At 37.6% G+C, this 26,851-nt stretch overlaps 1 protein-coding gene across 1 annotated transcript in view; it reads left to right on the top strand.

Moving 5' to 3' along the window:
• jub (LIM domain-containing protein jub) overlaps positions 1-26,851 on the top strand; it is a 153,566-nt gene that overhangs the window by 84,567 nt on the left and 42,148 nt on the right. Inside the window, 1 exon segment of the mRNA XM_067108413.1 lies at positions 26,138-26,228. Within this exon segment, the coding sequence (XP_066964514.1) occupies positions 26,138-26,228 (91 nt within the window).

The raw sequence follows: 26,851 nt of genomic DNA on the forward strand, positions 1-26,851 counted from the left end.
AAAGAAAAAGGAGACTGGGTAAAGGAGAATCAGGAACACTGGAATGAAAATAGGAAAAGGAGATGGGAAGTAGAAGGAGAATCTGAAACAGTGGGATGAAAATGAAAAGAAGAGGTGGTTTTGAAGGAGAATCAGGAACAGTGGAATGAAAATAGGAAAAGGAGAGGGAAGAAGTAAAAGGAGAATCAGGAACAGTGGAATGAAAATAGGAAAAGGAGAGGGGAAGTAGAAGGAGAATCTTGCTGGGTGGGATGAAAATAGGAAAAGAAGAGGGGAAGTAGAAGGAGAATCAGAAACAGTGGAATGAAAATAGGGTGGTTTTTCTTGAAAATCAGGAACAGTGGAATGAAAATAGGAGAAGGAGAGGGGAAGTTTTGAAGGAGAATCTGAAACAGTGGGATGAAAATAGGAAAAGAAGAGAGGAAGTTTTCTTGAATCAGAAACAGTGGAATGAAATAGGAAAATGAGAGGGGAAGTTTTTGGAGAATCACGAACAGTGGAATGAAAATAGGAAAAGGAGAGGGAAGTAAAAGGAGAATCAGGAACACTGGAATGAAAATAGGAAAAGGAGAGGGGAAGTAAAAGGAGAATCAGGAACACTGGAATGAAAATAGGAAAAGGAGAGGGGAAGTAAAAGGAGAATCAGGAACACTGGAATGAAAATAGGAAAAGGAGAGGGGAAGTAGAAGGAGAATCTGAAACAGTGGGATGAAAATAGGAAAAGAAGAGGGGAAGTAGAAGGAGAATCAGGAACAGTGGAATGAAAATAGGAAAAGGAGAGGGGAAGTAAAAGGAGAATCAGGAACAGTGGAATGAAAATAGGAAAAGGAGAGGGGAAGTAGAAGGAGAATCTGAAACAGTGGGATGAAAATAGGAAAAGAAGAGGGGAAGTAGAAGGAGAATCAGAAACAGTGGAATGAAAATAGGAAAAGAAGAGGGGAAGTAGAAAGAAAATCAGGAACAGTGGAATGAAAATAGGAGAAGGAGAGGGGAAGTAGAAGGAGAATCTGAAACAGTGGGATGAAAATAGGAAAAGAAGAGGGGAAGTAGAAGGAGAATCAGAAACAGTGGAATGAAAATAGGAAAAGGAGGAAGTAGAAGGAGAATCTGAAACAGTGAAATGGAATGGAAAAGAAGAGAGTGAAGTAGAAGGAGGGAACAGTGGAAGAAAATAGAAAAGAGAGGGAAGTAGAAGGAGAATCTGAAACAGTGGGATGAAAATAGGAAAAGAAGAGGGGAAGTAGAAAGAAAATCAGGAACAGTGGAATGAAAATAGGAGAAGGAGAGGGGAAGTAGAAGGAGAATCTGAAACAGTGGGATGAAAATAAGAAAAGAAGAGAGGAAGTAGAAGGAGAATCAGAAACAGTGAAATGAAAATAGGAAAAGAAGAGGGGAGTAGAAGGAGAATCAGAAACAGTGAAATGAAAATAGGAAAAGAAGAGAGGAAGTAGAAGGAGAATCAGAAACAGTGAAATGAAAATAGGAAAAGAAGAGGGGAAGTAGAAGGAGAATCAGAAACAGTGAAATGAAAATAGTGAAAAAAATAAGAAGAGAGGAAGTAGAAGGAGAATCAGAAACAGTGAAATGAAAATAGGAAAAGAAGAGGGAAGTAGAAGGAGAATCAGAAACAGTGAAATGAAAATAGGAAAAGAAGAGGGGAAGTAGAAGGAGAATCAGAAACAGTGAAATGAAAATAGGAAAAGAAGAGAGGAAGTAGAAGGAGAATCAGAAACAGTGAAATGAAAATAGGAAAAGAAGAGGGAAGTAGAAAGAGAATCAGAAACAGTGAAATGAAAATAGGAAAAGAAGAGAGGAAGTAGAAGGAGAATCAGAAACAGTGAAATGAAAATAAAAAGAAGAGGGGAAGTAGAAAGAGAATCAGAAACAGTGAAATGAAAAAAAAGTAAGTAGAAAAGAAGAGTGAAATGTAAATGAAAAAGAAGAGAGGAAGTAGAAGGAGAATCAGAAACAGTGAAATGAAAATAGGAAAAGAAGAGAGGAAGTAGAAGGAGAATCAGAAACAGTGAAATGAAAATAGGAAAAGAAGAGGGGAAGTAGAAGGAGAATCAGAAACAGTGAAATGAAAATAGGAAAAGAAGAGAGGAAGTAGAAGGAGAATCAGAAACAGTGAAATGAAAATAGGAAAAGAAGAGAGGAAGTAGAAAGAGAATCAGAAACAGTGAAATGAAAATAGGAAAAGAAGAGAGGAAGTAGAAGGAGAATCAGAAACAGTGAAATGAAAATAGGAAAAAGAAGAGAGGAAGTAGAAGGAGAATCAGAAACAGTGAAATGAAAATAGGAAAAGAAGAGGGAAGTAGAAAGAGAATCAGAAACAGTGAAATGAAAATAGGAAAAGAAGAGAGGAAGTAGAAGGAGAATCAGAAACAGTGAAATGAAAATAGGAAAGAAGAGGGGAAGTAGAAGAGAATCAGAAACAGTGAAATGAAAATAGGAAAAGAAGAGAGGAAGTAGAAGGAGAATCAGAAACAGTGAAATGAAAATAGGAAAAGAAGAGAGGAAGTAGAAGGAGAATCAGAAACAGTGAAATGAAAATAGGAAAAGAAGAGGGGAAGTAGAAAGAGAATCAGAAACAGTGAAATGAAAATAGGAAAAGAAGAGAGGAAGTAGAAGGAGAATCAGAAACAGTGAAATGAAAATAGGAAAAGAAGAGGGGAAGTAGAAAGAGAATCAGAAACAGTGAAATGAAAATAGGAAAAGAAGAGAGGAAGTAGAAGGAGAATCAGAAACAGTGAAATGAAAATAGGAAAAGAAGAGGGGAAGTAGAAGGAGAATCAGAAACAGTGAAATGAAAATAGGAAAAAGAAGAGGGGAAGTAGAAAGGAGAATCAGAAACAGTGAAATGAAAATAAAAAGAAGAGGGGAAGTAGAAGGAGAATCAGAAATAGTGAAATGAAAATAAGAAAAGAAGAGGGGAAGTAGAAGGAGAATCAGAAACAGTGGAATGAAAATAGGAAAAGAAGAGGGGAAGTAGAAAGAGAATCAGAAATAGTGAAATGAAAATAAGAAAAGAAGAGGAAGTAGAAGGAGAATCAGAAACAGTGAAATGAAAATAGAAAATAGAGGGAAAAAGGAGAATCAGAAACCGTGAAACGAAAATAGGAAAAGAAGAGAGGAAGTAGAAGGAGAATCAGAAACAGTGAAATGAAAATAGGAAAAGAAGAGGGGAAGTAGAAAGAGAATCAGAAATAGTGAAATGAAAATAAGAAAAGAAGAAGTAGAAGGAGAATCAGAAACAGTGAAATGAAAAATAGGAGAATCAAGTAAAGGAGAATCAGAAACAGTGAAATGAAAATAGGAAAAGAAGAGGGGAAGTAGAAAGAGAATCAGAAATAGTGAAATGAAAATAAGAAAAGAAGAGAGGAAGTAGAAAGAGAATCAGAAACAGTGAAATGAAAATAGGAAAAGAAGAGGGAAGTAGAAAGGAGAATCAGAAACAGTGAAATGAAAATAGGAAAAGAAGAGGGAAGTAGAAAGAGAATCAGAAACAGTGAAATGAAAATAGGAAAAGAAGAGAGGAAGTAGAAGGAGAATCAGAAACAGTGAAATGAAAATAGGAAAAGAAGAGAGGAAGTAGAAGGAGAATCAGAAACAGTGAAATGAAAATAGGAAAAGTAGAGGGGAAGTAGAAGGAGAATCAGAAACAGTGAAATGAAAATAGGAAAAGAAGAGAGGAAGTAGAAGGAGAATCAGAAACAGTGAAATGAAAATAGGAAAAGAAGAGAGGAAGTAGAAGGAGAATCAGAAATAGTGAAATGAAAATAAGAAAAGAAGAGGGGAAGTAGAAGGAGAATCAGAAACAGTGAAATTAAAATAGGAAACGAACAAGGGAAGTAGAAGGAGAATCAGAAATAGTGAAATGAAAATAAGAAAAGAAGAGGGGAAGTAGAAGGAGAATCAGACACAGTGAAAATAAAATAGGAAACGAACAAGGGAAGTAGAAGGAGAATCAGAAACAGTGAAATGAAAATAGGAAAAGAAGAGGGGAAGTAGAAGGAGAATCAGAAACAGTGAAATGAAAATAGGAAAAGAAGAGGGGAAGTAGAAGGAGAATCAGAAACAGTGAAATGAAAATAGGAAAAGAAGAGAGGAAGTAGAAGGAGAATCAGAAACAGTGAAATGAAAATAGGAAAAAGAAAGAAGAGAGAAAGTAGAAGGAGAGATCAGAAACAGTGAAATGAAAATGAAATGAAAATAAAAAAAGAAGAGGGGAAGTAGAAGGAGAATCAGAAACAGTGAAATGAAAATAGGAAATCAGAAACAGTGAAATGAAAATAGGAAGTAGAAGGAGAATCAGAAACAGTGAAATGAAAATAGGAAAAGAAGAGAGGAAGTAAAGGAGAATCAGAAACAGAAATGAAATGAAAATAGGAAAAGAAGAAAATAAAATATAGGGGAAGTAGAAGGAGAATCAGAAACAGTGAAATGAAAATAGGAAAAGAAGAGAGGAAGTAGAAGGAGAATCAGAAACAGTGAAATGAAAATAAGAAAAGAAGAGGGGAAATGAAAATAGAAAAGAAATCAGAAACAGTGAAATGAAAATAGGAAAAGAAGAGAGGAAGTAGAAGGAGAATCAGAAACAGTGAAATGAAAATAGGAAAAGAAGAGAGGAAGTAGAAGGAGAATCAGAAACAGTGAAATGAAAATAGGAAAAGAAGAGAAGTAGAAGGAGAATCAGAAACAGTGAAATGAAAATAGGAAAAGAAGAGAGGAAGTAGAAGGAGAATCAGAAACAGTGAAATGAAAATAGGAAAAGAAGAGAGGAAGTAGAAGGAGAATCAGAAACAGTGAAATGAAAATAGGAAAAGAAGAGAGGAAGTAGAAGGAGAATCAGAAACAGTGAAATGAAAATAGGAAAAGAAGAGAGGAAGTAGAAAGAGAATCAGAAACAGTGAAATGAAAATAGGAAAGAAAGAGAGGAAGTAGAAGGAGAATCAGAAACAGTGAAATGAAAATAGGAAAAGAAGAGAGGAAGTAGAAGGAGAATCAGAAACAGTGAAATGAAAATAGGAAAAGAAGAGAGGAAGTAGAAGGAGAATCAGAAACAGTGAAATAAAAATAGGAAAAGAAGAGGGGAAGTAGAAGGAGAATCAGAAACAGTGAAATGAAAATAGGAAAAGAAGAGAGGAAGTAGAAGGAGAATCAGAAACAGTGAAATAAAAATAGGAAAAGAAGAGGGGAAGTAGAAGGAGAATCAGAAACAGTGAAATGAAAATAGGAAAAGAAAAGGGGAAGTAAAAGGAGAATCAGAAAGTGAAAATAAAATAGGAAACGAACAAGGGAAGTAGAAGGAGAATCAGAAAAAGTGAAAATAAAATAGGAAACGAAGAGGGGAAGTAGAAGGAGAAGTGGAAACACTGAAATGAAAATAGGAAAAGAAGAGGGGAAGTAGGAGAATCGGATACAGTGAAATGAAAACACGAAAAGGAGAGAGGAAGTAGAGAGGAAGTCGGAAACAGTGAAAATCTGTAAAAACAAATGAGAATGCAGAACGAAAATTGGGAAGATAATTAAAATGTATGAATGAAAATCTCGCTAGAAATTGGAAGAACGAAAATAAAAAAAGAAAGTGGGAGACTATATATATCTAAGCAGATGAGTGAAATGAAAATCGGAAAATATGTAAAAAAATAAAAATAGGAAAAGATGTGAAACGAGAATGAAAATCGAAAGCGGTGAAGAAAATTGCAAATCGGAAATAGAAAACTGGTAGAGAAGGATAAACCGAAAAGGAAGAGAAATGATGACAAAGAACAGTAAAAATGTGTGATTTAAGCTCTTAAGAAAACGTGTATCTCTCTCTCTCTCTCTCTCTCTCTCTCTCTCTCTCTCTCTCTCTCTCTCTCTCTCTCTCTCTAGTCGAATCCATTGAGCTGGTCTGTAGCATTTTTGATGATCAAATATTTCTTAATGCATTTATTAATATTGAGTTCTTTTTGTGTATATGAAGCCTCCACTGAATTATTGCCTTGTTTCTTTTATATCTTTCCTTCTTGATTTTAATTATTGTTTTTTTTGTGTGTTTTTTATTTCCCCGGAAATTGAATCCGTCTTTTTCATTCTCCTTCGTTTGGTTTGTTTTTTCCTTTTGAGTTGTTTTTCACTTTGTCATTTATCCGTACGCTACTGTTTTCATATTTTGGCTTGAGATTTTTCACTTTGTCATTTATCCTTACTCTGTTTTCATATTTTGTCTTGCATCTTCATTTCTGTATCATAAATATGTAATTTGACTAAAGTAAGTGTTATTACATGCTCTTGACAGCGCAGTTTAGACTCAGTAACTTTTATATGTATATGATTTTAACGGTGTCGTAGATAGTTATCCCAAGCTCCAGTTTTTTATTAGTAAAAATAAAGCCATTTGGGAACCATATTACACGCGTCCGTAACCATATCATTTTGAATTCCAGTTTGTGGTATTAAATCAATCAATCAATCTGCCAGACGTCAGCGTTATTTGTTCTCTCAGGACTTGGGATCAATCGATCCAGTTTTGACGCACAAAAAAAAAAAAAAAAAAAAAAATGCGTGATCCATTGACGTGGGTTTCATTCTTTGTGTTTTTGTCGTTACCGTCGGTGCTGTGTTTAACTGTGCCAGTTGCCTCTTTATAATTGCTTTTAAATATTCTCTCTCTCTCTCTCTCTCTCTCTCTCTCTCTCTCTCTCTCTCTCTCTCTCTCTCTCTCATATATATATATATATATATATATATATATATATATATATATAATATATATATATATATATATATATATATATATATATATATATATATATATATATATATATATATATATATAAATATAAAATATAATGTAATGTGCGCGCGTGTATTTATTTGAGAGAGAGAGAGAGAGAGAGAGAGAGAGAGAGAGAGAGAGAGAGAGAGAGAGAGAGAGAGATACCGTTTGATTTATCTGCACCATTACAGGATATTACAGCCGTATTTATCATTTCTTTCATAAATGCAGGGTAATTCAACGCATTGCAGTAAATGACAAAGGGGCCATTTATATTTCTTAATAAGTCAAGGATTGGCGGAGAGAGAGAGAGAGAGAGAGAGAGAGAGAGAGAGGAGAGAGAGAGAGAGAGAGAGAGAGAGAGAGAGGAATCCGATTGAGGTGGAGACGGGGAACCCGGATGCAACATAGGCGTCTTGAGATGGGCCAGGGGCGGCAGCAAGGAACAGCAGCGGCAGCAAGGAACAGCAGCAACAGCAGCAAGGAGGAACAGCAACAGTAGCTCGGCTCTGATTGGTTTTGGCGTCAGTAGTCCTCTCAGCTACTTTTCTGCTACTTTTCCCCCCATCCCCTCCCCTCCCCTCAAATGGTTTTCCCGGAGAAAAGAAAGTTAACAGAACATTAGGAGTAGCTGAACTCTGGTTTTGGCGCCAAGTAGGATTTTGCTACCTTTTCTGCTACTTTGCTACTTTCCCCCAAGTGGTTTTTCAGGAACAAAAGTAGCACTGAGAGCAGCAGTCCAGAAAGATTGTTTCTTCTGTTGCTGGAACGGCATGGTAGACACGTGGGGGCCATTACCTCTTGGCTTGTCCAGGTCATCCTTGCCAATTGGGGGTACATTCCCATCAAATTGACCCCTTTTTATTACGCTCCTTTTTTTGTGGGGGGGAGAAGGTTTAGAGGTTTGTAACCCCTCCCCCCTTTTTTTTTTTTTTGAGGTGGGGCAACTCATTTGGGACTGGATTCGTTTGGGAGAATTGTATGAGAAGGTGATCACGGGAGAATTTGTATGAGAAAGGTGGGAGTCGGGGACGGGTAGGGGGAGAGGATAGGGGTGGGGATTGGGTCCATGGGCATGTGGGAGGGGGCCGCATGTTGTTACTCACTCATCACTCCTTCTGTTGTTTTGGGGAGGGGCATAGGTAGGCGGGACTTTGGAAGAAAAAGGTATAAAAGGGGTTGGGGATATTTAAGATTTGGGGAGGGGGCCCAAGTGGGGATTTGGGTTTTTACATCTCGGGGGGAGGGAGGGAGAGGGAGGCGTCTATATATAAAGAGCCCTGCAAGTGATTCCTTTTGGTTAGAGTAGCTACCGATCTTGGAGCCTTTGGGTGAGGTGAAGCCGTCTTATTATTATTATTTTCAGCCAGCGAGCTCTTCTGGAAATTCAACGTCCGGAGAAGGCTTACCCAGCGAGGCTTTTCGTACAGAAGGGTTACCGTACTCGCTCACGCGGCGTCGCATAAGAGTTACCTAGAAGCCCAGCAGCGCTCTGTAAGGGTTACCGGAAACTCGGCGTCTAGAGAGCGTTACCTGTAATCCCAGCGCCTTATAAGGGTTGCTTACAGATTCTTCGTCTTTTGATGGTTTATTTTAAACCCTTCGTCGTGTAAACGTTACTAAGTGTCGTTATAAGGGTTACTTCCAAGCCGAACATCATATAAGAGTTACCTATAAGCCGGACAACGCGTCAAGTTTACCTCTAATCCCATCGTTGTGTTAGGGTTACACCTGTACCCCCAACCTCGTTTAATGGTAACCTACAGACTTAGCGTCATAACAGGGTTACTTGAAGCTTATAGCGGACGCAGGGTTACTTGAAGCTTATAGCGTTATCAGAGGGTTATTTGTAAATAATACGTTTTGTAATGGCCGGGTAATTCAACGTGGATTACATTGAACCCTAAACTCTGTTATACAAGAGTTACCTACAAACTCTGTGCATAATTGTCGCATACACTTGGTGTACCTGTTAATGTCAAGGTGTAAAGTGTTTGGTCGGAAACTTCCTGCCTTTAAACCTTCGGGATAAACCTTCGGGATCATCTCCTTCGTAGCCTTCTGCTGTAGTAAATCTTGAAGTGTCTGTACTTACATCATTGTTTGCTCATTCACTTCGTCTGCTGTCCCCGAATTTGTTGATACCAGCGACCACGTCCCCTAATTACTCGTCTTCCTCCTTTAATTCTTCCTAATTCTCTTCCTTGTTTGCCCTTTTCTTCTTCCCCCAGTTCTCTTCTCTTGTTTTCGCCCACTTCCTAACTTGATGACCCCTCTTCCTCCTTTAATTCTTCCCAATTCTCTTCCCTTGTTTGCTTACTTCTTCCTCTTCTAGTTCTCTTCTCTTTTCCCCACTTCTTCCCCTGATTACTCCTCTTCCTCTTTTAATTCTTCCTAATTCTCTTCCTCTTCCAGTTCTCGTCTGATTTTTTCCCCCACTTCCTCCCTTGAACACTCCTCTTCCTCCTCTAATTCTTCCTAATAACCTTCCTTGTTCCCCTCCTCTTCCTATCCCCTTCCCTTTCTCTTCTCTTGTTTCCTCCCCCACTCTTCCCACTGGAATGGAATTTGCTGTTTGCAGTCCGGAATGGGTCCTGGTTTTGCGACAGCCTCCCGGTGGATTTTGGTGCAGGATGTCTCTGCCTTGGCATTCCTCCGACCTCGGGTGGTGCCATTAATTGCATGTTTGCATCGTGTTTCTGCTTGTGCATTTAAATTTCCTTCTAATTAGGTTGCGAGTCCATGTCAGTTTGTGGCATTTAAATTAGTAAATATTCCGGGCAGATGCTGTAATTTATTTAATTTGACATTACGTCAGAGTGCTTTTATTTTGATCGAAAAAGTTGTAATTGTTGACTTAGACTTTTAGTGTGTTTCTGCGGCTAAAAGGTTGAGTTGTTAAATGGTGTCATTATTGTTATTAATTAATTATGCCCTTTCTAGTTTTCCGCAGAAGAAAACTATTGTGCCGGCTTTGTCTGTCTGTCCGTCTAGACTTTATTCTGTCTACATTTTTTTCTGTCCATCCTCAGATCTTAGAGGCTACTGAGGGTAGAGGGCTGCAAATTGGTATGTTGATCATCCACCCTCCAATCATCAAGCTTACCAAATTGCAGCCCTGTAGCCTCTGTAGGTTTTGTTTGATTTAAGGTTAAAGTTAGCCATAATAGTGGCAGTGGTTAAAGTTTCATGGGCCGCGGCGGCTCTTACAGCATTACACCGAAACCCTAGAAAGATAGATCTATTTTCGGTGGCCTTGATTACACGATATAGCGGTTGTACAGAACACTTTTGCACCGAAGAAACCTCGTCGCATTTTTTACTAGTTTACATAAGAAAACATTACAAATGCATTTTTCTGAATGTATATTTGAAACTGTAGAGTTGAAAATTCGAAATTTTTTCATGTTTTCAGATGCTTAGGTCAAGTCTAACTACCGTAACCATTAGGAGCCTTGGTTTTCAAGGTCAAGTTTTGGCATATCTCGAGAGACCTCGGGCCAGCAATTGCTTTGAACTGTCCAGGACGCTGCTGAATGAATCTTTGTTTCATTTCATAACGGTGTCTTTTATGAAAAGCTCTGCGTTTTCGCTCGTGTATGTGTGTGTCGGTCTGTTTTTGGTTTTAGTTTTCTGTAAAAGAAAACTATTGTGCCGGCTTTGTGTGTCCGTTCGCACTTAAAAACTACTGAGGCTAAAGGGCTGCAAATTGGCATGTTGATCATCCACCCTCCAATCATCAAACATACCAAATTGCAGCCCTCTAGCCTCAGTAGTTTTGATTTTATTTAAGGTTAAAGTTAACCATAATGTGCTTCCGGCAACGGTATACGACAGGCCACCACCGGGCATAGGATAAAGTTTCATGGCAGAGACCACCGAAAGATAGTTCTATTTTCGGTGGCCTTGATTATACGCTGTACAGAAAACTCCACTGCGCCGAAGAAATTTCGGCGCATTTTTGACTTGTTGACGAATGAGATGAAAATGGCCTAGTAATTCGCGTAGAACCACAGGCAAATGTTGAGTTTGTCTGTTTTAGGGTTTTGTTCCTTTGAAGCTGTTTAATAACAAATTCTTAGTATTGTCTATGTTGTATTGTAGCTGTTTATGAATGCTGTTGAATATCAATATGCTACCGTCTTCCATATGTTGCCTTCAGCTCACATATATACTTACCGTAGGCAAGCAATTCTCTCTAACACTTCCATTTTTCTTGAGATTTGAAATTTAAAGCATTGCGTTATTTCCTAATAAAAAGAATTGCTTCATTTCATCGAAAACTATATTCATCCTCCGTGTTCCGTTCTCTACTATACCTCGCCGCTCTCTCCACAATCCGGATTCAAGCCAGTTTTTTACTATTGTGTGTAATTTCTACGTATTTCTCTTCCTGATGTTGTCAAGCAAAGCCTCGTTCGTTTTTAAAGGCGTTTATATCAGTTTCCCACATCACCCAGATTCTCATTTTGTAGATTATCATCTCTTCCCATTTTTGTTTCCAGGTGGCCAACCCAAAGTGTTCCACACTACGCATCGTGTGTGTGTGTGTGTGTGTGTTTTAAATCTGCTTAAGTGGCCAAGTCCCATGATTGGCAAGTTTTCAAGTACAGATATTCCCCACATCATGGCATGCTTCCGATTTGTGTACTTTGTACATAAGACCAACATCCAGATCTCACAACTCCACCGTGTATCTTATCAAAACCTCACAACCCTCTCATGTATCTTTTCAAAACCTCACAACCCTGTCATGTATCTTTTCAAAGCTTCACAACCCTGTCATGGATCTTTTCAAAACCTCACAACTCTGTCATGTATCTTTTCGAAACCTCACAACCCTGTCATGTATCTTTTCGAAACCTCACAACTCTGTCATGTATCTTTTCAAAACCTCACAACTCTGTCATGTATCTTTTCAAAACCTCACAACCCTGTCATGTATCTTTTCGAAACCTCACAACCTGTCATGTAACTTTTCAAAACCATACAACCTTGTCATATATCTTTTCAAAACCTCATAACCCTGCCATGTATATATATATATATATATATATATATATATATATATGTATGTATATATAACATCTCTTTTCGGTATGACAGAGAGTTAACGAACTTCATATAACAAGTTTACCTTGCATTTTACAAAATTTAGCTCGTGTTAAAAGATTTTTCGATCATGTGCTTATACCTTCTGGTCCAAATGAGCATTTTTCTCTATTTTGGTGGATTATTATCTCTCTCTCTCTCTATATATATTATATATATATATATATATATATATCTGTGTGTGTGTGAGTGTGTGTGTGTGTGTGTGTGTGTGTGTGTGTGTGTGTGTGTGTAATAATTTTGATTCACTTACCTAAGAAATGTCGTTCAATTTCATCCAAAGATGTTCATTTTTTTTTTTTTAATCAAGTTTTCCATCCAGACAACTGCACAAGTATTTCAGTGCAAACTCACAACTATTCATTTTCTTACCCGTCCATTAGAGCCCTGGACTTTTGTCTACAGCCAGTTTAATCTGCTTAACACATTCCTCTGTTTATTATGCACATGACATTATTACGTGTGTATTACTTTTCAGTTAATACTTTTCATATGTTTTAAGTTCATTGATATATACTGTTTCTTATCTGGATTTTTTTATCACCAAATAATTTTGATTATACCAAAAAATTTTGGCTGTATTTTTTCATTTAGCTTTTGGATAGTTCCGTCCTGTAAGCACAAAAGGAGATTTTCTTAAGTACTTGACCGTTTCTCCGTTTAAGTGTTATTTATTTCTTTGTTTGTTTGTTGTTAAAATTCGTTGCTTGAATGCTGTAGTTTTATTAGCTTAAAGATTCTACATTTCTTGTGTTTCAGTCATAATTTTATAGTTTTTGCTGATAGATTCACAATTTCGTGAAAAACAATGTGAGTAATAAAAATCCACAATTATATATTTACTATATAATTGTGGATTATGTAAAAGATGTGTAAAATAACAATTGCTATAAATATCATGAGAATATTTCTATTAATTTTTTTTAATGAAATTAGCACTCAAGTGCAGAAATTCTGGTTCACGAGAGAGAGAGAGAGAATTTAAAATTATATATATATATATATATATATATATATATATATATATATATATATACACGAATATTAAAATTATATATGTACAGTATATATATACATATATATTTATATATGTTACACAGACCTACTCGTATCCTCTACCTCTCTCCTTACGTCTTCCCTCCCCCCACCTAGCATCCTCCATCCATCCAGCCTCCCCCTCCCCCTCCAACCCCACTCCTCAACCCAGCAACGACGACTCGACTCGTAGCAGCAGGAGCAGCAGCAGCAGTGTCGTAGGTCCGCGAGAGGCGGAGGTTCCCGGGAGACTCCAGTGGCAAAATCGCTGCGGTGCCGTTTGGTGGTGTGGTGTGTGTGTGCGTGGTGCGCGGCCGCATGGCGGTGTGATATGTCCGTGCGTACGTATGCGCATGTGCGCGCGCATGCGTGCCTGCTTATTCTACTCCCTCTTGTGTGGTTGTTTTCACTGGATATATATTTTATAATATGTTGTGGATTGTACGTGCTTGTTAGTCTTCAAGGGGAAGACGTTGTTGGTGTTTTTAAAAGTGTGAATAGATTTTTTTTTTTAAGTTTTATTTTGGATTTTCTTGGAAATGATACAAGTTGTTTGTGATGTAATGTGACGTCATTCATACCTTGATGAAGAAACGTTTTCGTGGAAGTGGCGTCAGCGTCGTGGAAATGTTTGTGCGATATTTATGAAGTGGATTTAGCTTAGTGATTCTTAGAACAACCTTTATAGGCAAGAGCTCGTTTTTTCAAAGTTCCGCAGACGAAAAAGTTAGAAACGCCAAAGCCAGAACAAAAGTTACAAAAACATCAAAAGGCTTTTGGAGATTAAATCGAAACGAATCTTTTTTTTTCCAAGTGTATGTGAAGTGGCTGTGTTTGTATTAGATGCTGTGACGTGTTTGTTTAATTTTGACATCATTTCAGTCGAATTCTTACAGCTGAACGTATTGCAGTTGTTGTACATGGTTACTGAAGTTTGGTAGCCATGCATTTTGCGATTTTATAGGAGTGGTGGACACTCATCGGTCTCTATTAATAGAAAAATACAGTGCATAGTTTTATAGGCGAACAAAAGTGCCTTCCTTTTTTATAGATAACAGTTGTTTTCCAGAAAAAAAAACTTCCACTTTGACTTTGCATAGATAAAACATAAGCTATCAGGAGGCGTCTTGGACCAGTGAGGGAGATAGGGAGAGAGGGGGAGGGGGAGGGAAGGGTGGAGGGAGCAAGACGTTTTAAAGTTCCCCCTCCTCTCTCCCTCCACCTTCTCACCCTCACGTGTATCCCACCCCCCAGAAGCCTCTCCCGGGATCTCCCCCCTCCTGCAAGAAAACTGGAAAGGGGAGGAGGGGGGGTGTTGGGAGCATATTGGAGGGGGAGGAGGATGGAGGGGAAGGAGAAGGAGGAGGTTGAGGCTTGCCAGCCTCGCGCGCTGGAATGCGTGGAATGCGATGATCCTGGAAAAGCAAATATAATTACCTTGTTGTGAAACATTCCATGGTTTTGGGAAAGGGACTTTGTCGGGAGGAGGGGAGGGGAGGGGAGGGGGAGGGAGGGAGGTGTTGATTGGGTAAGGGGGGTAATTTTGTAGGTCCCCCTACCCCCACCCTAGGTTGTGTATTTGTGAAGGAGCTAAATTGTGATATATATGTATATATATATATATATATTATGTTTTAGATATATATATTATGTTTTCCAGTGTTTACGGTTTTACCTTTACTTTTTCTTTATATTCCAGTTCATGTTGACCTTTAACTTAATAGCTACTAACAAATCTATTGAGAACGCCTTGGTGAATATTAATTCAGTTTCTGCTTACAGTGAACCAAGTTCATACGCGTAGGTGCGTGCATGCATACGTGCTTACACGCTCATCATCATCATTATTATTATTATTATTATTATTATTATTATTATTATTGAAACTTGCGTATCTCATGCATCCACGTGTTGCTTTTTGGAAAGATCCGTGAGGTGTGCAAGCAAGCAATAGCGCCAACTTTGGGTATTTTTATACCTTCGCGAAGGCACGAGACGAAAGCACAGGACGACTGCGTGCTTGCTAAAGATAGAAACATATGAAGGTAGTGGTCATGATGGTGATTCCCTCTGGATGGGGAAGGGGGGGGGAGAGGAGAGGGGAGGGGACGAGGAATGGGTAATAACTATGGAGGTCGTCGAAAATAGAGGATAATTGTAGACGAGAGGAATTATGATAATTACAGGGTTTAGGGAGAGGAAAAGATTTTCGTACAGGAGGGGACGTGATGATAGTGGGTCAGAGGGAACAAATGAACAAATGAGAGAGAGAGAGAGAGAGAGAGAGAGAGAGAGAGAGAGAGAGAGAGAGAGAGAGAGAGAGAGAGCTGGGGAGCTGTAAACTTTGGAAGCCTTTTGATTAAAGTATATTGTGATAAACTTGGTTATGCATCACTTAGATGAAAACGTTCTGGAGAGAGAGAGAGAGAGAGAGAGAGAGAGAGAGAGAGAGAGAGAGAGAGAGAGAGCTGTGATAAACTTGAGCTCACGTAATGGAGTCTTTGATGACAGTATATATTGTGATAAACTTGGATTTGCATCTCGTGGATAAAAAAATTTATTGGTAGAATGTTGATGCTTATTGTTTATGGTGGATTCTGCAAATGGTTGAAATGCGGAGGAGAGGCTGATTGTGCCTTGTGATTCTTGGGTTCTATTTATGAATGCATTACCCCAAGTGTTTATACCCGGGGAGGGGGCTGGTTAGTGCCGTCAGTGCACCTCACGCGGTGCACTGTAGGCATTACTTAAGGTTCTTTGCAGTGTCCCTAGCTGCAACCCCTATCGTTTCTTTTACTGTACCTCCATCTGTAATCTCTTTCTTCCATCTTGCTATCCACCTCCTAACAATTGTTTCATAGTGCAACTGCTTTGAGGTTTTCCTCCTGTTACACCTTTCAAACCTTTCTACTGCCAATTTCCGTTTCAGCGCTGAATGACGTCATAGGTCCCAGAGCTCGGTGTTTGGACTAAATTCTATATATTCCTTCCTTCTATATTCCAAGTGTTTATTAATAGGAGTAGTTCATTCAGGTCATCGATACGTTAGTTGGTTCGAGGTCCATCTTGAGAAATGTAGGACGCGTGATGGAGAATCCATTTCAGTATGTTTGCAATTTCCTCGAGAACTTGAGACTTCTTCTTGGAAGAAACCAGTTTCCTAATCCACAGGAAATGCACCGTGCTTCCCTGTAAAAGGGATTTTCTCTTAAGAGGCCGTGATTTTACAACGTTTTACGGGAATTTCTTCGGCCAAAGGAATTCTGGGAAGAGCGAGCAGGAAATAGCGTCATGAGAGATGTGGTACAGATGATTGGAAATAACTCAAAATTTTGTAGAGTCAGTCGAATTCTGCCGGAATGCAAGAATTGAAATATCTCTTTATGCTCGTCTCTAAAGTCTCTTATTTTGTATTTCTGGAGTCTCTTACTTTGTATCTCTAAAATCTCTTGTTTTGTGTCTCTAAAATCTCTTATTCTGTATCTGTAAAATCTCTTATTGTGTATCTTTAAAATATCTCTAATTTTTTTTTTTTTTTTGTATTTCTAAAATCTCTTATCTTGTAGCTCTAAAATCTCTTGTTTTGTATCTCTAAAATCTCTTACTCCATATCTCCAAAACCTCTTGTCTTGTATCGCTAAAATCACTTGTTTGTATTTTTAAAATCTCTTATTTTGTATCTCTAAAATCTCTTACTCTGTATCTCCAAAATCTCTCATTTTGTATCTCAAAAATGTCGTATTTTGTATCCCTTGAGTCTCTAATTTTATATCTAAAATCTCTTACTCTCTATCTCTGAAATCTCTTATTTTGTAGCCTATCTCGAAAATCTCCCATTCTGTATCTCTGTACTGTGATCGTCTCGGGGGGCCGAGCGAGCATTGTGGTACGCTATGTCTATATTTATTTTCAAGGACGAGAGAGATTAGTCATTTTACGGTAGAACGCCTTGGAATTTCGCCGGACTTTCAAGGACTTTTAAATGAAAGATCTCTCGTGTGATTGATGTTTAAGAGAGCTTTAAAAAAATAAAATCGGTGATGATTTTTTAAATGAAAGTTCTCTTGCGTGATTGATATTTTAAGAGAACTTAAAAAAATAATAATATCGGTGATGATTTTTTAAATGAAAGATCTCTCGTGTGGTTGATATTTAAGAGAACTTTTTAAAAATTGTTTTATCGATGATGATTTTTTCAATGAAAGATCTCTCGTGTGATTGATATCGAAAAGTATTTATAATAGATTTTGATTTTCGGTGACGATATTTGGGACGTGATTCGAGTTTAACCTTTGACCCATAAACGTAAATTGCCTTGTGATGTAAATATAAGCAGTATTGTTTTGACGATTTTTCTTATTTTATTTTATTTTTATTATTTATTTTTTTTGTAAACCTACAGGTGCGTGAGCACTGTCATTCTGCTGTGCTGAAATCGTCAATAATAATAACAGTAATAATAATGGTAATAATAATAATAATAATTTATCATACCATGTTATTACAGTGGTTGTATTCATACACAAACGTTCTTGTGTGTATATGCCGACGTCTCCACAGGGAAAAGTGAAACACTTGGCATACAGAAATCCTGTTTGGTTTCGCCTAAAACTCAAGGCAGAACTAGTCAGGATTTATGTTCAGTGTTTCATTTTACCCTGTGGTAAATTATACTGTGAAACTGTGGTAAATTATACTGTGAAATATATATATATATATATATATATATATATATATATATATATATATATATATATATATGTGTGTGTGTGTGTGTGTGTGTGTGTGTGTGTGTGTGTGTATATATTATATGTATATATATATATATATATATATATATATATATATATATATATATATATATATATATATGCAAATATTAAGCAAATATTAAGCTACAAATGTCGTTTAGTTGCCAATTCCTCTCTGGTATTATTTCCGAGGTAGAGCGGATTAGATGTTAAACGACATTTGTAGCTATATTAATTGTATGTGTATATTAAATGCCATAACAATGTGATAGAAATTAGTTTATATATATTTTATATATATATTATATATCTATAGACCATTCACGAATCTCTTACTTTTCCGATTAGACCAGTCACAATTTAGCTCCTCCAAATCATCTTCTCATTATAGATACCTCCAAGCAGGGAATACCTTAAATACCTAATCTCTAATAATCCCATTGGATTGCCCATCCCTACGGCCCTTTCCTGTTTAAGAAAAAAAAGAGAAAAACAAAACAGTTAGGAACTGGGTGTGTCATACGACATACACGTTTCCCTGAGTTTCCCGAAAGGAAGAAGAAGAAGAAGAAGAAGAAGAAGAAGAAGAAGAAGAAGAAGAAGAAGAAGAAGAAGCCGTTAGGTGGGCGGTCGGGCGGTCGGCTTCGACGCATCGAGTATTTCCGACCGTCATTGGGCCTGAATATTTCATCAACTTTCCCGGATGTGTTGCGTCATTATTTTTGAGGGCTGGAAGTAGTTTGTTTTGGGGGTGGGGAAAGATTGGGGTACTGGCGGGATGTCTAGCCTGTATCCTTTACCCCCCCCTCCCCATTCCCCCTCCTTGTTCTGATAGTCTGATTTCGATAGTCATCTCTCTCTCTCTCTCTCTCTCTCTCTCTGTTATTCCTGGCATTTATACCCTTGCTTCGAGCTTACTTGTTCGTTGACTTTTAAAAGCATTCATCTCTCTCTCTCTCTCTCTCTCTCTCTCATTTATACCCTCTCTCTCATCTCTCTCTCTCTCTCTCTCTCTCTCTCTCTCTCTCTCTCTCTCTCTCTGTTATTCCAGGCATTTATACCCTTGTTACGAACTCACTTGTTCGTTGACTTTTAAAAGCATTCATCTCTCTCTCTCTCTCTCTCTCTCTCTCTCTCTCTCTCTCTCTCTCTCTCTCTCTCTCTCTCTCTCTCTCTCTCTCTGTTATTCCTGGCATTTATACCCTTGTTATGAACCCACTTGTTCGTTGACTTTTATAAGCATTCATCTCTCTCTCTCTCTCTCTCTCTCTCTCTCTCTCTCTCTCTCTCTCTCTCTCTCTCTCTCTCTCTCTCTTCATTCCTGGCATTTATACCCTTGTTACGAACTCACTTGTTCGTTGACTTTTAAAAGCATTCATATCTCTCTCTCTCTCTCTCTCTCTCTCTCTCTCTCTCTCTCTCTCTCTCTCTCTCTCTCTCTCTCTCTCTCTCTCTTTCCTTACCATCAGCTGTCGGCGCCATCTTCATTATGCCTAAAGGCAGGAGTGGCCAACCCAAACAGAAAATTATTTGAGCACATTTTCTGCTTCAAACTGCTTTAGGGCGTTGATCATCTCAAATCATATTTTTGTGGCGTTTAAGTAATTTAATAACGATTAGTGTAGCGATGTAATTAGATGTAATTTAGTGAAAATAATGGTAATAGAATATCTGAAGAAAGTAAGTCCATCATTTCCATCTTATTTCTCAAGGAAGATTGAATGTTGTTGCTTAGTTTCTCGAAGAGTGGACTCTGTGGTTCTAGCTTGAATTGAGTTTATTGACTTTTTCAGCACCATTATTTGGCGTCGACGCACCCAAACAGGCTATTACAGGTGTGGTCTCACCCACAGTGTCACATGTTTATCATAGTTACGAGCATACAAGCTCGAATACATGTTTGGTTCACGAAGCGTATTCTTAGAAAAACTATGAACACGACGAATATATATGTTTATAAAATCTCAAAATAAGCTTGTATTTGTATGTGTGTGCAGGACGCTCCATTCTTCGCAGCCTTCACTTATACACTTTGTTACTGTGTCTTCGTTTGAAAATATTCTTATTTTGTTGTTATGGTTACTTTAAATATTTGAGAATTATTATTTCTTCTTCTGTGACCCCGCGCTTTTATCAGCACCGCTTCTGGTCAGCGTTCTCGATTGAGTCAGATATGATCGGGACTGTCGTGTTTGTTTGTTTGTTTGTGTGTGTGAAATTTTTATTTTTATTCTAGGTCCATATTTTCTGTATTGCTTGACTTGATACATCTTATCATTGAGGTTCCATCACGGTGCAATGCCATATATATATATATATATATATATATATATATATATATATATATATATATATATATATATATATATATATATATATATATATATATATATATATATATATATATATATATATATATATATATATATAATTATATATATAATATATATGTATGTGTGTGTGTTTATATTACGTATATTGTATTAATTTATTTTGAGGGCCTAAGTGTTTGAAAATTAAGAATGATCAAGTTGAGTGGACCACTTATTTAAACGAAACAGATCAAGTGGCAGAGATCTATTAGCAGAGATAACGGGCACAGAAGGGGCAGGATGTGAGTGCCAGTGGCACTGGCACTTGGTAGATAAGGGAATTTGTGATAGTTGGGAGATAAAAAAAAAAGTAACATCACAGATAAGCGTCAGGATTGATAAAATATATGATGACGTCATATTCTGTTTGGGAATTCTTTCTATTGGAATTGTATTCCAATTTGTTTGGAACGAAAAACAGAAATATATGTCACCCTTTTTCCAATCTCTTGTGGGGAGGTTATCGCCTAAATTTTGCCGCAGAGTGGCGCACTGTAGGTTCTACGTAGGTGCCTGGCGGCAGTTCTGTTTCCGGTCTTTTCATTTTTCATCTAGTACCTTTGCTTTCTTCTCATTTAGCTGTTCAGCTTCTTCAACACGGGCCTTGTTCCAAATTTCGTTCCTCATTGAAAAACGAATTCCTTTGGAGAGTTATAGCACTGTTAAACTACTTTGCAGTAATAATAATAATAATAATAATAATAATAATAATAATAATAATAATAATAATAATAATAATAATAATAATAATGATAATAATGATAATATTTTGCCGTTTTCGTTTTGATATATTAGATAGAGCGACACCGAGTTATTTTACCTAATTTCATAATTTATTTGAAAGGTTTTAATAATATATGCCAAGTCAGTCTCTCTCTCTCTCTCTCTCTCTCTCTCTCTCTCTCTCTCTCTCTCTCTCTCTCTCTCTCTCTCTCTCTCTCTCTCTCTCTCTCTCTCATTGTCTGATAGATCCGCTGCATTCACTAACTTACTTTAATGCACTTGGACATTGTCCCTCAGCTCGGTAAGAGAGAGAGAGAGAGAGAGAGAGAGAGAGAGAGAGAGAGAGAGAAAGAACTCCAATATACAGATGTTTTTGTACTACTAGTTCTGAAATGTACAAATTTGAAATATGTTTGTGTACTGCCAACACATACTCGAACATGTTAGAGAGAGAGAGAGAGAGAGAGAGAGAGAGAGAGAGAGAGAGAGAGAGAGAGAGAAAACTCCAGTGTGCAAGTGTTCATGTACTACTATTTCTGAAGTGTACAAATTTGAAATATGTTTGTGTATTACCAATACACACTCGGACTGCCAGAGAGAGAGAGAGAGAGAGAGAGAGAGAGAGAGAGAGAGAGAGAGAGAGAGAGAGAGAGAGAGAGGAAGAGAGAATCCTCCGGTGCACAAATGTTTCTGTACTAAATACTCCAGTGTACACGTTTGAAATATGTTTCAGTACTGCCAATACGTACTCGAACATAAGAGAGAGAGAGAGAGAGAGAGAGAGAGAGAGAGACTTCAATGTACATACGTTTCAGTACTGCTAATACGTACTCGAAGATGCCAGAGAGAGAGAGAGAGATAGAGACTTAATATACACATGTTTCTGTACTAATACTCCAATGTACAAACCCGAAATATGTATGTGCACTACCAGTACATACAAATCCAGAACTCCCTCGTGTGTAAAGGTGGGTAGGAAAAGCGTGCGGGACCCCGAAGAATGCCCTTGTGTACACCAACCCATACATGCGCGCATACCTCCCAGACCTTGCCTGTATGTATAGGTGGGCACGTCGTCTTTCGTCTTTCTTATGCAGGGCTGCCTTTCCCCAGAAGGCATACGCGAGAGGGGTTGCTTTAAATGGCATTTGCCAAGAGAAGCCCGGTTCACCCCCTCCCCCTCCCCCTTCCCCTTCCCCTTCCCCTTCCCCCTCATGGTTGACCTTTGCGGGAGGGGGTGGGGAGGAGGAAGAGTGGGCTTGAAGTAGTTACAGAAACTTGAAGTGTTTTGTTCCCTCAGTCTTCTAATATGTTGTTTCTTGTCTTTTGGCCTGAGATTATGTAGTGGAACTAGTTACACACACACACACACACACACACACACACACACACACACACACACACACACACAGAGAGGGGGTGGGAAGGGGGAGAGAAAATCGGTTCCCCTGCCATTTGTAAGTTAAGGTTGTATCATCATCATCAGCAGCATCTCGGCAGAGAAATACAACAGATGGTAACCATGGACGAGAGAGAGAGAGAGAGAGAGAGAGAGAGAGAGAGAGAGAGAGAGAGAGAGAGAGAGAGAAATTAGCTATGGGCATTGGGTACGGTAAAAATAAAAAAAGAAAAAAAAACGGGAGTTGAGAATGCCAGCAAATGGTACAGGCGACCTTGTCGAGCAGCCTTGGTATGAGTAGCAAGTGACGAGAGGGATGATGGCGGAGGAGGAGGAGGAGGAGGGGGGGGAGGAGTAGTAGGAGAAGAAGAAAGGTAGCAAAGTGAGGAGGAGGAGGAAGAAGAACAGCAACGCTTGCGCTGACCTCCTCTCTCCTCTCCTCTCTGTCCGTGTGCATTTTCGATTCTCCCTAAGGAGAAGAAGAAGAAGAAGAAGAAGAAGAAGAAGAAGAGGAAGAAGAAGAAGGGTAGCAAAGTGAGGAGGAGGAGGAAGAAGAACAGCAACGCATGCACTGACCTCCTCTCTGCTCTCTTCTCTCATCTCCCCGGTGGGGATTTTCGAATCTTCCTGAGATGATGCAGGAGGAGAGGAAGAGAAGGAGAGGGAGGAAGAGAAGAAAGGTAGCAAAGTGAGGAGGAGGAGGAGGAGGAGGAGGATGAAGAACAGCAACGCATGCACTGACCACCTCTCTCCTCTCCTCTCCTGTTCGTTGGGCATTTTCGATTCTTCTTAAGGACCACGACGACGTAAAATTTCCCAATAAAGATTTTTGCAGATTTCCATGTGTGGATTTGATAGATATAGATTTTATAGACTTATATAACATTTAAACCTCTTTATCATATGAAGAGATCTCTCTTGGTATGCTTTAATACACTGTATTGTTCTTGAAGACGTTGCATTTATTTTCAACTCTGCGATTTACGAGGGCCTCGAATTTTAATTTGTTAGTTTTATTCTACGTCTTAATTTGTATTTTTCATGAAGTTTTATTATACGTCTTGATTTTTATTTTTCAAGAGTTTTATTATACGTATTAATTTGTATTTGTCAAGGAGGTTTATTGTCTTAATTTTTATTTTTCAAGGACAATTTGACGAACATGTCACATCAAGAGGACGCACTTTGATTCCAGAACTCACGTTACTTTCCTCATCTTTTGTATCACCATGATATTCCAGACTCCGTGGAGCTAGTTTGAGTAGTCACCAACAAACCAAAAGTCCCTATTTAAAACCCAAAATTTTATAGCCTTAGTCTCTGTCTCTGTGATGTTAGTTGCATTCCAGCACCAAGTCGAGTACAGTACTTGTCCCATGCATGCCATATTTTCCTACTGCTTTTCCATGATGTTCCAGGCTCCAGTGTTAGTCACCAACCGGAGTCAACAAGTCCCTTTTTAAAACCAATAATTATTGTCAGTGTGATACCAGTCTCATTCCATTAGTCAACCCCATCACCCAGTCGAGTAGGGTACTCGTCCAGTGAATGCCATACTTCCCTTAGACTTGTGACTTGGTATTTATGAGGTTCCTTTTGAGGTTCCAGTAACTTGTAGGGTAAACAAGAAACCAGTTATCTAGTTGTTTTGACACTCCGGAACATTTGTTTCTGAATTTCCTCATCGCAATTAATAAATAATAACCATGAACCCTAATATATCGCTCACGGAAGTGGGTGATATAAGTAAATGTCAGGTTACATAATAAATTAGACATTGACAATTAACGAAGGGGACTTATATGACTTATATTCTGATTGGGTGAAGTTCTTGCAATAATATCCCAGTGTACATCACGTTTTTTAACCAAAATATTGAATAAAGTGGTCTCACATTACCATTTCTGTGATTTTTTAAAAAGTGGAATAAATCCTGAGCGTTTTATGTGGCGACGCCAGAGGCGACAGTTATACATTTCTAAGTGAAATAGGAAAATTGGGAGATTTGACGTTATTTCTTGAGGCCTTTAAAAAAAAAAAGAAGTTATTCCTCACGCATTTTTCCAATCGTCTCGCAAGCAAATGCAGGTGTATAGACATTGAACATCCTCTTCTTGACAAAAAAGACGTAGTCGAGTGTGTGTGTATATATATATATATATATATATATATATATATATATATATATATATATATATATATATATATATATATATATATATATATATAATTTTTTTAAATTTAAGCAACAGTATCATAATAATATATATATATATATATATATATATATATATATATATATATATATATATATATATATGTGTGTGTGTGTGTGTGTGAATTCACGATACCCTGATCATATCTTTCTAAGAAGGAGAATTATAATTCGATGAGTGCAACTGGCCCGGCCAGGAATCGAGTCCGGGATTGAATCCTGGCCGGGACAGCTATAGTCATGGCTTATTGAATGTGAAAAAGACACTGATGAATAAGTGACAATACTGTATATATATATATATATATATATATATATATATATATATATATATATATATATATATATATATATATATATATATATATATATATATATATATAATAAAATTATTATGCAAACACCAAGATTTTGACAGTTCTTTTTTCCAGGTACCTGATAAAAGTGTGACTCATTGTGTGTTTACGTTCAGGACAATTGAACTTGTAACACTTTTCAGTGAACTGAAGAAGAAGAAATTAAGATCAGTGTCATCTTATCATCTTCAGGAATACAAAAGATAACGAAAGTCTACATACTCTACGCATTCTCATCTTTATTTAAGTGATAAGAAGGTTATATGGTTCCATAGATACCTTTCCAAGTACAGTACAAAAATTGTTGGTCAAGATGGCTTACGGGTACAATAATTATGGGCAGGTGAGTCCTAGGTTAAGTAGTTATATAGTTATGTATGTATATACATACATGTGTATATATACACATATATATACATATCACTGTATATATATATATATATATATATATATATATATATATATATATATATATATAAGCAATTGTCCATGCATGGGTGTGTGTTTAAACAAATCAACTCATAAACATGAGTATTATTTTAATTACAGGTAGGTCATGTATCCCCATATATAATGTAAACGGATCAGTGATGCAGGAGCCTTTCAGTAAATGAGAGAGAGAGAGAGAGAGAGAGAGAGAGAATTATCCTTAAATATCCGTGGTTCATTGTTTTAGTTGGAATGCGCGTTGAACCAATACAGGCTTGGTGTAATGGGAAGAAATCTACGGTTTTAACACATACTAAATGAGGGCTTGTTCCCATTTTCTAAATATAAACGCCTGACCCTAACTTTATTTTTTCATAAGAATAACTTGATTTTAATAATTTAGTATTACTTGTGTTAATGTGTGCGAGTGTATGTATGTAGTACGTGGTTTTAAATCTTTCCCATTACCTTGAGAGTTTCCATTTCAAAGTAGTATTTATTTTTAAGTGTTTGAAGCAGTAGTATGTATTTTTAATTATATGAAGCAGTAGTATTTATTTTTAATTAATAGTGAAGATATTGCTAAGTTCTCTCTCTCTCTCTCTCTCTCTCTCTCTCTCTCTCTCTCTCTCTCTCTCTCTCTCTCTCTCCTAAAAATGATTCAGTTAAGATAAGATAATTGTTTGTTATCAGGTTAATAGAATATGTATGTATATATATATATATATATATATATATATATATATATATATATATATATATATATATATATGTGTGTGTGTATATATATATATATATACATACATACATACATACATACATACATACATACATACATACATACACTCATGTATATATATATATATATATACACACACCCCCACAAGATTTACAGGCTATATCATGTATGTGTTCATGCAAATTATCATACCTTTGTAGTTCCCTAATCATTCATTTTTCTTCTTCTTCTTCTTCCCCACAGGGAATGAGCGAAGCGGAGAGGAAGTTGGAGGCCCTCACGCAGAAGATAGAGGAGGAGATGGAGAAGCAAGAACAGGAGGGCGAATATTACGGTAAGTAGCGAGGAGGAGGAGGAGAGAAGGAGAAAGAAGAAGAATGAGGGTGAGAGGGAGAAAGAAGAAGAGTGAAGGTGGGAGGGAGTGAGAGAAGGAGAAAGAAGAATGAGGGGGTGAGGGAGAGGAGAAAGAAGAAAAATGAGGGAGGGAGGGAGAGGAGAAAGAAGAAAAATGAGGGAGGGAGGGAGAGAAGGAGAAAAAAGAATGAGGGAGGGAGGGAGAAAAGGAGAAAGAAGAAAAATGAGGGAGGGAGAGAAGGAGAAAAATGAGGGAGGGAGAGGAGAAAAAAGAAGAAAAATGAGAGAGGGAGAGGAGAAAAATGAGGGAGGGAGAGGAGAAAAAAGAAAAATGAGGGAGAGAAGGAGAAAGAAGAAAAATGAGGGAGTAGTCTTAGGACTTTGAGGTAAATGGCCATGGTATATACCTTTTTTTTTTTTTTTTTTTTTTACCTTGAGCAGCCATTTTGTCAAATTTTAAATATAGAGAGGATTTCTGTAGGTTGCTGGTGATGACATAACTGATGGCGGTCGCTGTTGGCTTGTCACATTTCGGTATTTGCAACACCCCCCCCTCCCCAACCCACCCACCTCCTGGCCAGGTCCCTCTGCCGTCAGCAGCCT

Source organism: Macrobrachium rosenbergii, chromosome 9 (genome assembly GCF_040412425.1).
Source record: "Macrobrachium rosenbergii isolate ZJJX-2024 chromosome 9, ASM4041242v1, whole genome shotgun sequence".
Lineage (NCBI taxonomy): Eukaryota > Metazoa > Arthropoda > Malacostraca > Decapoda > Palaemonidae > Macrobrachium > Macrobrachium rosenbergii.